Raw genomic sequence first — 16,190 nt, 5'->3', positions numbered from 1 at the left:
ACAGAGAGATGGAGAGAGAGAGAGTGACAGAGAGAGAGACAGAGGGAGAGAGAGACAGAGGGACAGAGAGAGAGAGAGATAGAGAGGGAGTGAGTAATAAAATTGCAGAATAACCTTTTAATTGGGAAGGGGGCAATCGATGTGAACATGAATATGCAAAAAGGAAAAAGGAAGCACTTGAAGCGAAGCGCTTACGTTGAAAGCGCTGCCGTGTTAATGTCAAACACAGGCCATGTCTAATGAGCAGAATGTCACGCTCCGTGAACACCGTATCTCCGACAGCAATTAACTTTGACTCCCCGAAAATAAAAGACACACTTAAACTACATGCAGGGATTATTCAGAAATCTAATTATAAAAGAGGCAATTCAACTCGACGACGCATAGTTTTTTTACGCTTTTTTTTTATCTGAAATGTTTTTTGCCCCTCCCACCAGAGCTCTTCAAGTCACTGCTGCTGTCGTTCTCGCCGGCGCTCGACGACCACAACCCGGACATCGGAGAGTGGAGGGCTGACGTGGGGCGGGTGGTCCGGAGGGCCCTGGCTCAGGTACAGCCCCCTCATATGCCCAGTCACCTCCTGGAAAACCCCATTATACACCTGGTCACCCCCTGGTAGACCCCCTCAAACACCCAGTCACCCCCCTCATACAGCCAGTCACCCCCTGGTAGACCCCCTCATACACCCGGTCCCCCCGGGTACACCTGGACCTAGGGCTGGGCGATATATCGAATATATGCGATGTATCGCGAGATGTTCTCCAGGGGATGTATAAAATGCCCCTATCGCGAACATCGAATATAATGTTCGCGATAGGGGCATTAGGGGCAACGAGTATGCCGCCGGCATACTCGTTGTGCTTTCACGCGACGGGGCGACAAGATCTCATACAAAGTGAACGTAGAGACGCGTATCTGCCAATCAGCGTTCAACAGCGTGGCCATTGAGTGACATGTGTAACGTAACAGCCAACCAGCGTTCAACCGTCAAACTCGGTGCAGTGCAGTCCGGGGTGAACTGCGGCACAGAGGAGAAAGTGATTGTTGCCGTTTGCGACTCCCGGAGCTCTATATATAATCATATATAATATAATATAATTGTTTATATAATATCACGGCCAAAAGCTCTGTGCGCTTCCTGATGGCCGTAGCGTGGGGAGCTCTCATAGGGATTGGGCTTCTCAGGGTTTGTTTAACGCACAGCGTTCCCTTCTCTCGCTCTTTCCTGTGGTGTCACACTCACTCCCCCCGCCCATTGCGAGTCCACGAGATTCTCATGGACGCGCGTGTGTGACGTAGTCTGGAAGGCGCGCTGCTGTAGGTGTGTGTACCTCCGACCGGTGAGTGAGAACAGCCAGAGAGAGAAAAAAGGATGGAAACTGAGGATTTGGTTTCGAAAAAGAATAGCACTGGATCCTTCGTCTGGCAGTGTATATATAATAATTATTATGCAAACAGTTAATAAATAATTAACGGTTTGAATAAATGCTGTGTTGGTAAATCTAACTTGCTGTGATTTTCCTTTTCTTATGTGCAAGTTCTAAATTGTTCCAATAGAAAGCACTAATGAGTTTAAACAATATGTTGTTTCATGTAATCTACATGCAGACTTATGTTTAAGTAATATTAGAATTATTACTGACGTAACATTATGCCAGACATGGTTGAATCGAGCATTTATGATGTGCTCTAGAGGAGATTCAAAATATATCGAGATATATATCGTATATCTCGATATATATATATATATATTGTATATCTCGATATATATATATATCGTATATCTCGATATATATATAAATATCGAGGTATTCATTTTGGACCATATCGCCCAGCCCTACCTGGACCCCCCCTGTACACCCTGTCCCCCTACACCCGGTCCCCCCGGGTACACCTGGACCCCCCCCTGTACACCCTGTCCCCCTACACCCAGTCACCCCGTGTAAACCTGGACCCCCCTGTCGCCCCCTCCACCCATGGCCCTTCAGGGGCCACAATCCGCATCAGCAGTTTCTCTAATGGCTTCTAAAATGCTTCTCAATGTGACTCATATGTCACATCCTGGCGCGTCCAAAGGGCAATGTTGCATTTTACAATGCTCTAAAACCAGTCCATTAATTAATGACTCAATTAACCATCAATTAATTCTTGAACCAATCAATAAATCAGTTTGTCACAAAGTGTATCAAAAAACCAATTAATCCATAAGTAAATCCATCAACCAATAAGATATAAACTCACTGAACTCACTCATCAATCAGTCCATCGCAGCTGAGGGAGGAGAGAGAGGAGCAGTTGTTATGCTGCCCAGACGCTTCCGGTGGTCATGTATTTTGCACAGGCAGCCTCATCTTTTTTATGCAGAATCCTTTAGTGTTTGTCGCTACGCGATGGGAAAAGAATTCACTGCTACCGGCTGTTTCACTGCATCTCCACAGTGTTATTCAAGAAGGTTCTGATTATTAAAGAATAATGTTGGAAAAAGCTGTCCTTCCTTGGAGTATCCGGCTAAAGTTACAAAGACTGTATTCGTCGCTCTCACTTTATGTGTAGTGAGATGCTGGCACGGAAAATGTAGCCGGCTGTACAACTTTAAATTAGAAGCTAAAATGTAATATATATAGGAAAAAAAATCTATATGTGTGAAAAATAGAGAACCAACCCTCCAACCCCTCCCATCAGTTTTTTAATCATGTCAAGAAATGTAACCTTACCCGACTCTCCCTGCTGCCTGTGGGCTGATTTCTATTTAGTTTAGACCAGGTTTTTTTTGGCAGGGTTCGCAGGAAAATAGGAAGGAAATGATGTCTAAAATGTCAGTTCTTTCATAGCATCATTTGTACATTTGATGTGCATTATATAAGATGTTATACTCATGCCACTCCCATTGTCTGAATTTTAACTACCGTTATGTTTTTATTGATGATGAAAATTGACATTGGTTTATGATTGTTACTGTACTTCCACACCAGAAGTTCATAAAGTTTGGCTGCAAATATTTCTGTTCGCTTTGGTCGCTCAAGTCGCTCATGACGTACAATTCAAAAGTGCCTGCCGGTGTTCCCGGGGATCCACGCAAGCGAAGAGCGTCTACATTCCGATTGGCTGTCAGTGTTTTGCCGCTGAAACACGTCAACAGTTTTCAACTTTTTTTGGACGCTCTGGTCGCTCAACTTTGGCCGCTGGTAGCGTTGGTCGCTTTGGGCGCTTTGGGCGCACTTGCCCATAGAAAGTGAATGACTTCCGGCGATTTGGTAGCTCAATTCGCTTCTGGTTTGGACGTACAGTTACTGTCTCAATCAATGCTTTGAATGCAAGAGCTTGAGCAGGCTGCAGTTTACTTACCGGCCAAAGGGGCCAGTAACGAGAAGTTATTTTTACTTTTAACCTTATCCTTCTGTTATCTTTATCCTATGGTAACTTGTGGATGCAGGCGTCCGGCTTCCCAGCGGACCGGCTCCTGGTGTCGCTGTACCCTGGCCTCCCGACTGTAGGGGAGCTGTTCATTCTGCCTGACACGCACACGCAGTCTGAGCACAAGAAGAGCACACAGGAAGCGCTGGAGAGGGTACGGAGACATTTTGTGAAAGTCCTTCAAGGGAATGACTGCGGCTAAACTTAGCTCTGTCTGGATGTTGTTTAAGGATTGTCCTTTTAATGTTAAAAAATTGTCCTCGCCCATGAGACACACTGTGAAAGACCTTGTGCTTCAAGTGTGCTGAATGAATAAACCTGCCTAGGCCATTTGTGTTCTGCTCGTTTTACCACTAAATATTATTATCTGGGGTTTGACTCTTTGTATGTGTGTATGCGTAATTTGCGTATGTGTGTGCGTCTGTGTTTTGATGACCTCAAACAGGTGTCTGACACGTTCATCAACGTCCTGAACCAAGGCTTGATCCAGTTTGAGCTGAAGCCTGAAGTACGCATCATTGTGTACATGACGCAACAAACACTGGGTGAGTTTGTTTTTAAAGCAAAGTAAAATACGTTCTCAGACTTACTATTAAGTCGATAAACAGACGCTCTCATCCATATCCACTCTAAGTGAATTCAGATACAAGTTATTCAGGAGTAGCTCGGGCAGCTGGTGTATCCTTCATTATCAATGATGCCTACAGCTTAGTCAGCGTACAGTAGGGATTAAACCAAGGATGTAGCTGGGAATCAAACACCTTAACAAAAAGACTCCTTTCCACCACGAAACCTAACCCTAACAGCACCAACATCACCTCCGAAGAAACAACTCTTACACACACACACACACACACACACACACACACACACACACACACACACACACACACACACACACACACACACACACACACACACACACACACACACAATCTGCTAAGATTCATCTGTTATCTCCAGGATGTTATGACATGTATTATTTATTTATCTATGCATTTCATCTTTGTTTTACAAGGCTCCGTATTGCCCCCCTCATGCACTGAATCAAACCTTTCCCCTGGCAGTTATCGTAAATAAACACACAACAACACTTACCATAAAATGTGGACGCCTCCCTCGATCTCTCCCTAACCCTAACCCTGGCCGTGTCTCGTCAAATACATTATGTAGGCGGGGCAAACTTTGGATATCAGGTCTCTGTGAAAACAGGTGATCAATTTGATGATTGACACGCAAGGTATTTGATATTCAACCGGGGTCGGTCAATGCGATATTAGCATATGGCTAAAGCGCGTGGACAAGCGGGGCCGGTGTCGGCTTTACCCTTTTCATCCACCAGCAGATCCGTCTTCATTGGTTGTCGGAATACAAAAGGTCCGGAGGGCCTTCAGAGATGATCCCCAAAGGTCACACCCTTCATGGGCATCTTCTAGGTGGAAGGAGGGGGGTGGAGGTGGAGGGTGGGAAGGACCTGTGATTTCAATATCACACCTCAGCACTTTAAAAAAACATGACTAAGCAAAGAACCTCTGTATGTGGGAGCCCTGGGGAGGGAGTGTCCTTACATTGGCCCCTGGGGATAATTCTTTAAAGAGGCCCCCTAGGTCGTCCCCAAAGTAATTAAAAAAAGAAGACAATTATTTTTCAATCACACATCTAAACATGTCCGACTCAGAAGCCTGTATATTATACCGAGCAAACATCACCTTATTGGATTTTTCTGCCTTTTTTCCAGCGCCTCATGTGGATCCGGGGTCCATCCACAGTGGGCCCGCCCTGCTCATGCTGCTGTCGGTGGTGTCCGTGGGCCTCGCAGCGTTCTTCATCTACAAGTTTAAAAGGTGTCCTGCCGTGTGCCTACTCATTACAACAGCGTCTTGTAGCCTCACACCCATATGTTTTGATCTCTAGCGTTGAAAGGATCTTTTTTATGGAACTTATCAACCGACGAAAACATTGTGTGTATTTCTACAGTTGCCAGTTTACACTGTTATTTAGAAGCCTTTAGACACTTTTTTAAAGTTTGCTATTGCTCACCGAGTTTGTGTTTGCCAATTATGCACAGATCCCAGCTTCCAACAAAATGATTGGTTGAGCTTGAATGAGCTGGAGATCAGCTGGAGTCTGATTTGTAGGACTAGGGTTACTCATGAACCCTTACAAATGCCTACACTAAAGAATAATGCTTATAACTGTATTAAGTAATGCTTATTAAGGGTTGATAAATGTACCCTTATAAGCGCTACCAGATGATCATTATTATCATCATTGTTATCATTTCACTATTTCTGTGGTTAGGAAAATCCCCTGGATTCACGTGCAGGCCGAAGACAGCCAGGAGAAGGACCCGGAAGTGATCAGCACGGTGGGTCAGAACGACAGCATGTCAAAGGTCAAGCTCAGCGAGTTCCCCTCCCAGAAGGACCTCCTGGAGAAAGAACTGGAGATAAGGAGCAGAGGTAGGTGTGAAGCTCCCTTAATCTAGGATGGAGTTCCCTAAATCTAGAATGAAGCACTTCTAAGGCTTTGTTCTAAGGCTAACTCTTTTTCTAATAAGATGATTATATTCCTTCCTTGTAGCTTCGAGCGGCAGTGTTGAGCACTGTTTCAACAATTGGAACAGTGGCTAAAATGGCGATCAAGGGAAACATCTGGAGATTTAGGCAGGGAATGTGTTGAATCGCTATACATGGGCTATTTGAATTCAGCCTAAATCTAGTGTGAAGCTCTCTTAATCTAGAGTGAAGCTCACCAAATCTTGAGGGATGCTCTCAAAGTCTAAAGGTTGAATTATCCTATAATTCCATGTTGAGCAGACACCGTAGATACACTGCGAGTTATTTTATCTATGATCCTGCATCGGGACTTTGACATCTGACGAACAAACGTCAGCAGGACTCACTAATTCAGTGAACATCTGGTGATCGCTATAATGTGAAGATGATGTTTAGTACAGATTCATATGCATTCAAACCTTCTCAACTCATTTTTCATGGATATCATGTACATCTTCAAAGAGGTAGAATCGTATACTGTATGTCGGATATTCGTTTCAAAAGTCAGTTTTGGGGAAGTTTGATACAAATATTGTTAAGTCAAACAGGATATAGGAACAGGACATTTTGGATTTTCAGGATATTCTGAATGAATTTGCTCAAATGTCGAATCCTGTTGGGTCGCATCGAAGGGATCAAAGTGGAAAAGTTGAATTGACTGTTGGAGCAGACTGAAATTAAAGGGCTTCAAGCTTGGTTGGTCTTTGTTCCGGCATTACAAATGAGTTGCAGTGAATGCCGCCACTCATTTATGCTTAACCCAAAATTCTCATTCTCAACCTCAACCAGTATCGGAATAACAGCAGAAACATATTCAGTAGCCTGTCTTTCAAATTGTCAGCCCTGAATGAAATTAACATTTATTCAATTAACTTGACTCTTTTGTCCAAAGCGACTCCAACAAATTAATACATCCAATATCGGCTCAACTCAGTATACGTTTGTGGAACTGGACCCCGCAAGTAAGAATTGTTTACAATCAAAATATATAAAAAAAGTGTTATGACAACAACGATCACCAGTCAGCTGGGATTGACAACCCAATTACCAACATGTCCTCCTCCCTCACAGTATTGTCGATCCGCCTGGTCATGCGTCTCCAACTTCTACCAGTCTTCCCACCGTTTAATTGATTGTAAATCAACATTCTTGTCGCAGAGTATTCACACACTGCTATTCGGCTCGTAGGAGCGTAACTCAGAAGAACGACGACTGTGTGAGGAGGCCAGCATGCCGTCCGCCGTCCTCTCCTCAACCGTGCGATCAAACCACTCTGTGCCGAAGTGTGTTGGCTTTCACCACACGTCCGACTCGCCTTCGACAAAGTTGCCTTCGATAACAAAAGCTGAAACTACCACTGAGAGTAGTTGAAGCATAGCGCTGGCGTGTCTATGTGTTTGCATGTGCGTGCACATCGTTTAAATGATGCACCTGCCTTGGTCACAAAGAAATAATGTCAAGTTGACAAGGCAAAGATTTTATTTATTATTTTTGGGGGAAGGGGGGGGGGGGGTGCTGATACCGGATACCTGCGGTGATCGCTCCCAGAGGAAACACAATTGGAGCCCAGCTGCCAGCAGTGAAGTGTGCTTGACAAGAGCAGCTCCACGTTGATCCTGACTGTCCAGCGAGGGGAACCACAGGGCCACTTTTCTGGTCCCTCAGCACTTTACCCCTTTTCTTTTCTTTTTCCGCCACTATATTTCCCCTCACTTTTCTCCCACGACCTTGCAAACTTCCAAGTTTTTTCTCTCCGCACGGATTGTCTTTTCCAAACTATTTATTCTCAAAGGGGCATAGCAGCGTGTGACTTCAGTTTCGTGCTAGGTTGATTAAATAAAGTCGCTTCCGGCTGCGAAAGCTCCTTCTAATAGATTTCATTACCGTGCGCAGATTTGTCTGCAATTTCTGGCCGAGGCACAGATAAATAAGAAAGACAAACTTAACGTACGTTATAATATCATATCATACGAGGTAATTTGAGCAAATTCACGTAAAGGTTAATATCATGTAAATGTCATGTGTTAAGGATACTCTGTGGTGGGTTTTTAATTTAGCTGGCGCTGTCAACCCCTATCTGCTCCTTAAAGGCATGCATCTCATTTACAGTGAGTTGAATTGCAAAGTAAGTGTATTTTAAAGGATGTATATTACGCCTGGTTCTCTATTCAGATACATAAACACAATAACTGGTAGGTTGATATTCAATTTCAAGATAAACTATCCTTTTGATTGTGAATCAAATAAGTTTTGCTTTCCCTCACTTCAGCCCTATTATTGTTTTTGTGTCGCTTTATTCCCAGGAGGAATGGGAAGAAACATGGAGAGAGTAATCACAAGGGAGTTTCCGAACTGCACTAACGTCTGATGTGGTCGTAGTCGAGAGTAAGTACAGGGTGGTTGGTGTAGTGATCGGGATGAATGATGTTTCGCTTTTACAGAACGTGTTCATCAAACACTGTTTTCTGCATTGGGACGCCACTTTTGACATTCATTCATAGAATATCATGAATATTATTATCGTGACGAAGAAACAAGTATTCTACAAAGCTGGACTTTAAACGTGTAAATACGTCGAACGAAAAAGATATGTAGTTACATGTGTTATTATTATAAAGTGATCTTTGACGGAAGAATTTTACGACACAAACAAGATAAGGGAATTGGGGAATTGGCGAATGTATGTGGCACCCTTTTGGATTTCCAGAAACGTGTGGCTATATATCATATAAACTGATATTGTATATTTAGTTGATTATCAGGGATGGGAAATGGTTCCCCCATGATCTCTTAGACGCTGATACATAGTGAATACATGTCATTGATGAATTGGCCATGGACGCCTTTCTACTAGGTGTTTCAATACATGTACTGTACAAAATAAATGATGGAATGTAAAAAAAATATTATTCAGTATATTTACTTCTTGTTATATTGCAGGACCCAATGAACAGGCCAAATGGCTACCGTTATTCTTGTTTTTTTTACAATATTAAGTTACATTTCTTTGTTTTATTTACTGTAGCACGCCTAGTAATCTTAGGACACACACACTCACACATACACAGTGTTCGTGGTGATTTTAAAGTTGACTAAAGACGAAGAATTAACAAAGATTTCGTTTTTCTAGTTGTGCGGTCGTGCATGATATATCAAATGGCTCTTTTCGGTTCTTGTTAACGTGAACATTCACTTGTTTGGGATCACATTTCTTACTGTGAACAAATAATTGTTTTCAAATTGTTTTCAAATAAATGTATTTTTTTATGGAATTAGGTTTGTTGTTATCGTCATTATTGATAGGATTGAATATCGTTTTAATGCGTTTCCCTTGGTCTCTCGTGCGGAGAAACAACTGGGGCGTGAACTGATGCAATTCCCTTTGTTTCTAACGCAACACTAATGAATCTCAGCGCGAGGATCTATTTGTCTTAATCCATCCGACCACGTGGTCTCAGACTCCCACCATATTATGGTCTGGACACGCCATTTACACAGGGCTTAGGCCTTGCATTTGCCCTTAAACAACCCAAGGGCCAACTCTGTTATGAGATTTCTGTAAAGAAAAATCTCTCTCCCGATGGACACCAAACGTCTGTGGCATGGCGTTCCCAACGGGGCACTGATGTTATTACACACCCTGCTTTAAATCAGAGTGGAGCGTCAATAAAGCCACACAAAGAGGACGAAAAAAACCCGATTTTAACAAATACATGTTTTCCCACTTCAATGCCCTTTGTGCTAGTCGAAAAAAACAACAACACACGTATTATGTTCTGTAAAACAAAAGGTCACGAGAGATGGAGGAATGAGTGTGACGTCTTCGGTCGTGCTGTTGCTGCACCCACCGTTCCTGACGCCCTGCCTACATCTTATACTTTTCCTGTTCCCACTTTCAACAACTTAATGTCACACACCAATCTTCATCACTACCGAATCCGTCAGCTCCCCCTGCAGCGAGTCTCTCCCTCCCATTCCCTCCCCTCTCCTCCCTCATCTCTGTGTGTGTTGTGGTTGTAAATGAACGAGGAGGCCTTCAACCTGCCGCCAAGGGAAGTGCGTTTCAGTCCACAATCAAATTGAACAGTGACAATCGCTAACGGATGATTGGTCACGGCAACACATGACGACGCTCAATAGAAAGAAAGAAAAAAAAAAATGAAGGAAAACGAAAATGTGCTCATCAATTTCACACCGCTGCTAACACAATCTCGCCTGTTGGCTATTGTTGTCGTGGGACACTCTTCTCGCAAGGTGCTACCCTGCCGGTGGATTTTCTCTCCTAGAAGACACTATTCGCTGGCTTTCCCAGGGAGGGGGATAATTAATTTGTTGCACGGCAAGAGAGCCGGAGAGCAAGCCTATTAAAATCACTCTGGGCCACTTGAGGCGTTTTGTTGTCCCTGCCAATCGCCCCGACGGTATTGTGCGAATAATTACAGCGGCACAGGGAATGCTAAGTAACCCGAGGCACAACGGAGGAGGACGGGGGGACGGGGGACGGGGGGGGGGAGACTGGTTTGATCTGGTAAATTGAAATTGTCTCAAACATCCCTTTTTAGTTCCACATTCAATTTCCCTCAGATGAGTGACTCCATCACTTTGGTAAAAAACAGATCCAGACTCCAGCATGGCTCATTAAATGGGTTGATTGACTAAATGAAAGGTCAAACAACTTTCCATGCGGACAACAGCTTGTACCTCATGACAAACTGGTGCTCCACATGGCTGACTTGGCCCGGGTGCCAGTGCACTGAAGTCAGGATTTAAGGGGCATTTTCTCATGTTGTCTAACTTAAGTTATCTACCCTGACATCACAAGTGGGAGTGTCCACCGAGAGAAGTATGATTCATAGATTGACTTTACCAACTTGACTTTCGTACTTATGATGTCACTACAGGGTCAACTGGCTTGTAGTGGCTAATCGTTGCTGCTGGTAAAATAGTAGACCTTTAAAATACTGAAGTATATTACTGAAGTAAGGATTTACACTTGTTCAAGAATAAAATTAAGGTTACCGCTTTTATTCTGAAAACCTCTGTGATTTCGTGAGCAATAAAACCAAAGTCAACGTAACACACAGAATGAAGCACATCAATAATAATCATATTAACAAATGTCTCGCCTATCCCCCAGAAAACTGTGGTATAGTTCACAGGTCTAGCGTTTCACATCCAACCAAGACTCTCATTAAGGAGACCAACAGAGCGGAAAAAATCTTCATGCAGAAATGTACAGTTTTTATATATCCACACGTTGCGTATTTAAGAACCTTAGCACATGAAGCCCAAACAGGTTCCATATAAATAACCAACCACAGGATTTAAAAAAAACATCAACAGCAACCCATCCTCCAGTGTCGGTCTTGAGAGAGTCCGCAGCATCGGGGGTGTGGGGGTCTATTCCACGCCGCGGGCCAGTCCACCCACGACCGACAGAAGAGGGACGTAGGCAATAGAAAAAGTTTTCCAATCAATGCGCCTGTCTGACACGCCAGTGGACGGGCACAACAATCGGAACACAAGAGGAAGAAGAAAACTCAGTTTGCGCTGAAGGAGAGAGCAGTTCAGTTGCTTATCCCGGAGAGACAAGACGCGGACCGCGGCTCTATGCGTAGGTAGAGAGCCCCTTGCTGACAGCAGATATGTCTTCGGTATCTCTGTCCCTTGCAGCCAACTAGACCGACACTATTGCAGCCCTTTCGCCTCCCCCACCACCCACCTCTCCTCCCTCTCACCTCTCTCACTCCCTCGGCTAGAGTCCTTGGAGGGGGAGACCTGGATCAAATGAAAGCAACGTCTTCTCGTATGAACACGTACAGTTAAACCGAGGAGAGGAGGAAATACAAAATGTAGCAGCCGTCAAGCAATATGTTCTGGAAGCAAAGCAAAGCCCAGGTAATGGCAGAAGCTGCAATCAACAAAGTTGTAAAACATATTGGTATTTTTTATTCTATTTACCTTCCCCTTCAGTTCAGTACTGTGTCAGTACTTTGACAAGTTAGTACCCTTGAATGCACTGCACTTGTGTTATAGATAAAGAAATCTTTATTTTCTATGAGCTGAATGATGTGATTTTATGTGGCTGATGCCTGTTTTGTTTCATTGCATGCACACATCACATACAAATGTATAATCTACCTCCAAACAGCGAATGTGCAAGGAGATGGAGGAGAAAGGGAGACGTGTATCTGCAGGATTCATTTTGGCATCAGTTGTTTCTTCAATTAATTTGTCAGGTTGTGGATTTGAGTGCCAATTTAAATTGTACTCTTTTTCATTCACTCGGCTCCAAGTCCCCCAAACCAGGACATGACATATCCCTCTAATAAACTCCTATATTTTGTGTTGGATAAGAAGTACACAGATGTGGTACCCTCCCGGATGGTAATTTGATTCATCTCGTGATAAGATCCACAGATTGTGGGTAGACATAATAAAGAAGCGAGTTTGTCTCATAGTCGTGTGTAATTTCACACACCGCCACCAAGTCCTGTGGGCTCCCCACTGCACCAACACCAGGCCCCAGATCTGTTCGATAACCATCATTCAAAATGATATTATTGTACAGCAGTGTCATGTTTCTTTCCCCACTGTTTTCATATATATTAGATCCTAGCTCTATTGCAGACACATGGACAGACCGACACAGACGCATGGCACAGATCTCAGACAAGATAAAACAATCTGAAAAAAAAAACACGCTCACGCGTTGCAGCTATGTACATACGATATTTACATAAAAATCGCAAGAGTTCCTTCCAAAAATACAAGTGCTTTGAGTCAGAGGAGAAAAAAAAAGCGCATTGTTTATTTTTGAGGAGCATATTGGCATATAAATCTGTACACATCTTCTCCCTCCGCCATGGTGTAGCGGGCAGCGTGGTGAGCGCTTGTCTATCCACGCACGAGCGGCGGAGAAAAAAAAAAGAAGGAAACAAACCCGGGAGTATTCACCGAGGCCGGGCCATTTCATAGTCTGTGTTTCAGCCACGGAAAAAGCCGACTGCCAAAGAAGACGTATTGCTCTTCCACTTGGCCATAGACTCCCAGCGTTAAGACACATGGGGCGCTGCCTCCAAGAGTTTGATGTCTGTTCGGGAAGGCAGGTAGCCTGGCAGTAGAGGGAAGGAGGGAGGGGGATAGGGAGAGGAAGGAGAAGGAGAGGAAGGAGAGGGAGAGGAAGAAAGAGACGGGGGAATTATTTTATTTTTATTTATTTATTCTCGTCTTATTATGCAGCATTGAAGTATTAACATATCCACCGTCGTCTTTTTTTTGTGCGTGTGAGTGTTTCTCTCCCCCCCCCCCCCCCCCCCCGCCCGTGTCAACCCATCTATCTAGGCCGCGGGCATGGAGGTTGTTCAGCTACTTTAGGTAAATAAATCAGATGGAAATCGGATCAGGAGGAGCAGATGAAAATGCTTTCAACGCTCCGCTGCTTTCCCTCAGACACTAATTAATTTATATGGACAGCGGGGGGGGGGGTACCCCCACCTCCCTCACACTGCACAAACAGTGCACGAACACACACTTTTAGAATTGCCTTAACACACATGTAGATTGGTCACGTGGTTTATTAGCACAACCCACACGGGGGTATCTAGTCTCTGCTCCATTGGCTATTGTGTCTGTTGTACAGCCTGGGGGATACGGTTGGGAGCTACAGTGTTCAAATAGAAGCCCACAAAAGTACCTGGTTCGATTCCCCCATGTCTATAGCAGCCTAACCTGTTGGCAAGATGCCCCTCACTCCGCTGCCTGCTTGGGAGATTGAAATTGTAAAATAAATGATCAGATGCAACAACAGAAAGGCCGCGAGGAGATACAAGTGTGCTATCAGGTCAAGGGCAGGGAACAGGGAACCCCTGGGCTCAAACTCAACTGAACAGAAAGATAACAATGAAACAGCTACAGCGTAGTGTGATTCTGTCTTTGCTTCTGGTTTTATATGCAAATACGGAACATGAGTGAACATGAACGTCTGCCAAACGGTGGTACGTGTTGTAAACAATGCGTTGCTTCAATCAGTGTCTGGAGACATGAAGCTACGAGAGGGTGCCAGCACTCTGACCATCTCTGTTACAGTGCATCTCTTCTATTCACAGCTATCAGCCAACAGAAATATTAGAGCAAAGAGCATTTCCATGGGCGACTCACGCTTCATGCCTGCGCATAAGAGTGTTTTGGTGCACTCCCAGGGTAAAGGTGATCAGAAGCAGGGGTTTTCAAACTGTGGGTCGCGACCCACAGGTGGGTCACAGCAGGGCACTCAGTGGGTCAGAGCAGAATGCGTTTTTTTTTTTGCTCTTCACAAATCGATATGCACGCCTACTTACTTTGCCGGTTTCTTTTGATCATTAGCATTTTTGATGACTGGAAAGGGTACGCTGTATTGATGACCGAAACTGCGATAAATGTAAAAAGACAATACGCTAAAACGCTAAAAGTGGCTAAAATCCTGTCATGTTGACGCCAACTTTAGGAATAATCGATGATGGGCAATTGCTCTGACTCTGCATCAGTACAGAAAAATATAACGTTTTTAGCACAAAATATTTGATGGGTCGGTTTGGGTTCCAAACCTGGCTCATGGCCTCAAATGGTTTGGGAAACGCCTGATTTTAAGCAGTTAAAACAACCAGGTGGGAGGGGCATTTACCTCGGCGCGGGGAGTCCATCTTCACGTCGAGGTGCTCTAGTGATGCCATCGCGCCGCCCTGGACGTCAGCAACCACCATAGAAGTCACCGTGGGAATCACTTCCTGTTCCTTCTCCGGCTGCTCCACTGTGTAGGCGTCGCCGCGCGGGGACTTCCTGTTGGGAGTTTGGGAGCACAAAAATTAAAGCGTCTTAAAAGTTTTTACTTCCAGCCTGAAAAGTGCTGGCTTTGATCCCTCATTGAATGCAGCCTGCTCATTCATGACATGTCAATTAAAGTAGAAATTACCATCTGTGAAAGGTAGTGGCTAGGGTGTTCGATTCCCAGCCTGAAATTTACTGGGTTGATCTCCAAAATCTGCTTCTTTGAGCAAGATGCCCTCCCCACACTTCCAGGTCCTTAGTGGAGCACTAAGGAAAAGTCGTTTTGGCTGTAAGCACCTGCTAAATGCCCAAACATTTTAATAAGAAGATACCAACCTGCTCTTTGACTACATATAATTCAATGCCGATCTATTTGAATAAAATTGTATGCTATGCAACTGAAACCAAGCCAATAGTAGTCAACAGGAATGTGAAGCACTGAGCTATTTCATGGTTGTGTTGTCACATGAGGGCCGGTCGGCCATCCTGATGGATTGCGGCGAAGATATTTTGTCTTGCAGCATTTCGAGAAGCAACACAGCCCTCCATCCCCGCCTTCATTTTTCAATCAATACTTTTTTATTTTGTGCTACCAACAGCCGGCTTCGAAACAAGATCCTACCCGCCGCCGTTTGTTTTCTCTCCATGACGTTGAGTAAAGAAGAACATATAGATTGTATGAATAAAAAATACAAAAATACTTTGTTTCCAGGATTGGGGGGGGTGAATAGACCTTTGTTGGGCCCCCTAGGAGTTTGTCCTCTACCGGACACGTGTCGTGGCACGGTCGTGCCGACGTATAATAAATGCACTCGGAGGGCTTATCTCTTCAACCTTAGGTGCCATTCCCCACGCTGTACCTCCCACCCAACCACTGTGTTTAGCATTTCCCGAAAGGTCAAGCTTCTCCTTGTCAGACAGATGAATATTGATAACTACGGGACTCTGACACCCGGTTTGCCATGCGAAGAGAATTGATTAGGCTGTCATTCCATCGTAATACTCGGCCGATTGAGACAGAGGAGAATTGTCTTATTCCTTGAGGCTATTATTGTGTCGCAAATGTCCATAACTGCAGGATGTATGGCGTCTGGATACTCTGGGGCCGCGGGGCGGGAACGTTTTGAAGGTGTTTTAAGGAAGGGAAGAGATCAAGTCAGACTGCGATTACGTCCATTATGCTAGACACGTGACCCCGCCTTCCCCGTCGGTGGGGACGCTGAGCCCTGCTAATCTTCTGAGCGATGACTGTTGGGGGTTCCACAGAAAGTGCAGACTGCAGTGCTTTTTCTGAATGCGCCGAAAGGTTGGTGGACCAATCGGACTGGGAGGCGCCGCAGTATTGAATCGAGTGATGAAGTTGCGTGCCGAATTTGAGCTTGGTAAGAGTTGTTTGTCTCTGATGATTGTTTT

The 16,190-nt window shown here is 44.5% G+C and overlaps 2 protein-coding genes across 2 annotated transcripts in view; one reads left to right on the top strand and one right to left on the bottom strand.

Annotated features, from left to right (window-relative positions):
* Window positions 1-8,711, top strand: part of sorcs3b (sortilin related VPS10 domain containing receptor 3b) — a 47,360-nt gene extending 38,649 nt beyond the window's left edge. Inside the window, exons 22-27 of the mRNA XM_056609951.1 lie at window positions 438-550; window positions 3,434-3,568; window positions 3,860-3,959; window positions 5,153-5,258; window positions 5,716-5,876; window positions 8,276-8,711. Coding sequence (XP_056465926.1) covers window positions 438-550; window positions 3,434-3,568; window positions 3,860-3,959; window positions 5,153-5,258; window positions 5,716-5,876; window positions 8,276-8,340 — 680 coding nt within the window. The 3' untranslated portion in view covers window positions 8,341-8,711. The remainder of the gene's footprint in view (window positions 1-437; window positions 551-3,433; window positions 3,569-3,859; window positions 3,960-5,152; window positions 5,259-5,715; window positions 5,877-8,275) is intronic.
* A 4,049-nt stretch (window positions 8,712-12,760) lies between these two features.
* LOC130404998 (VPS10 domain-containing receptor SorCS1-like) overlaps window positions 12,761-16,190 on the bottom strand; it is a 39,166-nt gene continuing 35,736 nt past the window's right edge. Inside the window, exons 26-27 of the mRNA XM_056609950.1 lie at window positions 14,635-14,789; window positions 12,761-13,086 (exon numbers count right to left, since the gene is read on the bottom strand). Of these exons, the coding sequence (XP_056465925.1) occupies window positions 13,028-13,086; window positions 14,635-14,789 (214 nt within the window). The 3' untranslated portion in view covers window positions 12,761-13,027. The remainder of the gene's footprint in view (window positions 13,087-14,634; window positions 14,790-16,190) is intronic.

Source organism: Gadus chalcogrammus, chromosome 15 (genome assembly GCF_026213295.1).
Source record: "Gadus chalcogrammus isolate NIFS_2021 chromosome 15, NIFS_Gcha_1.0, whole genome shotgun sequence".
NCBI classification, from domain to species: Eukaryota; Metazoa; Chordata; class Actinopteri; order Gadiformes; family Gadidae; genus Gadus; species Gadus chalcogrammus.
The sequence above is the reverse complement of the archived record's forward strand: the minus strand, read 5'-3'. Positions and strand labels throughout refer to the sequence as shown.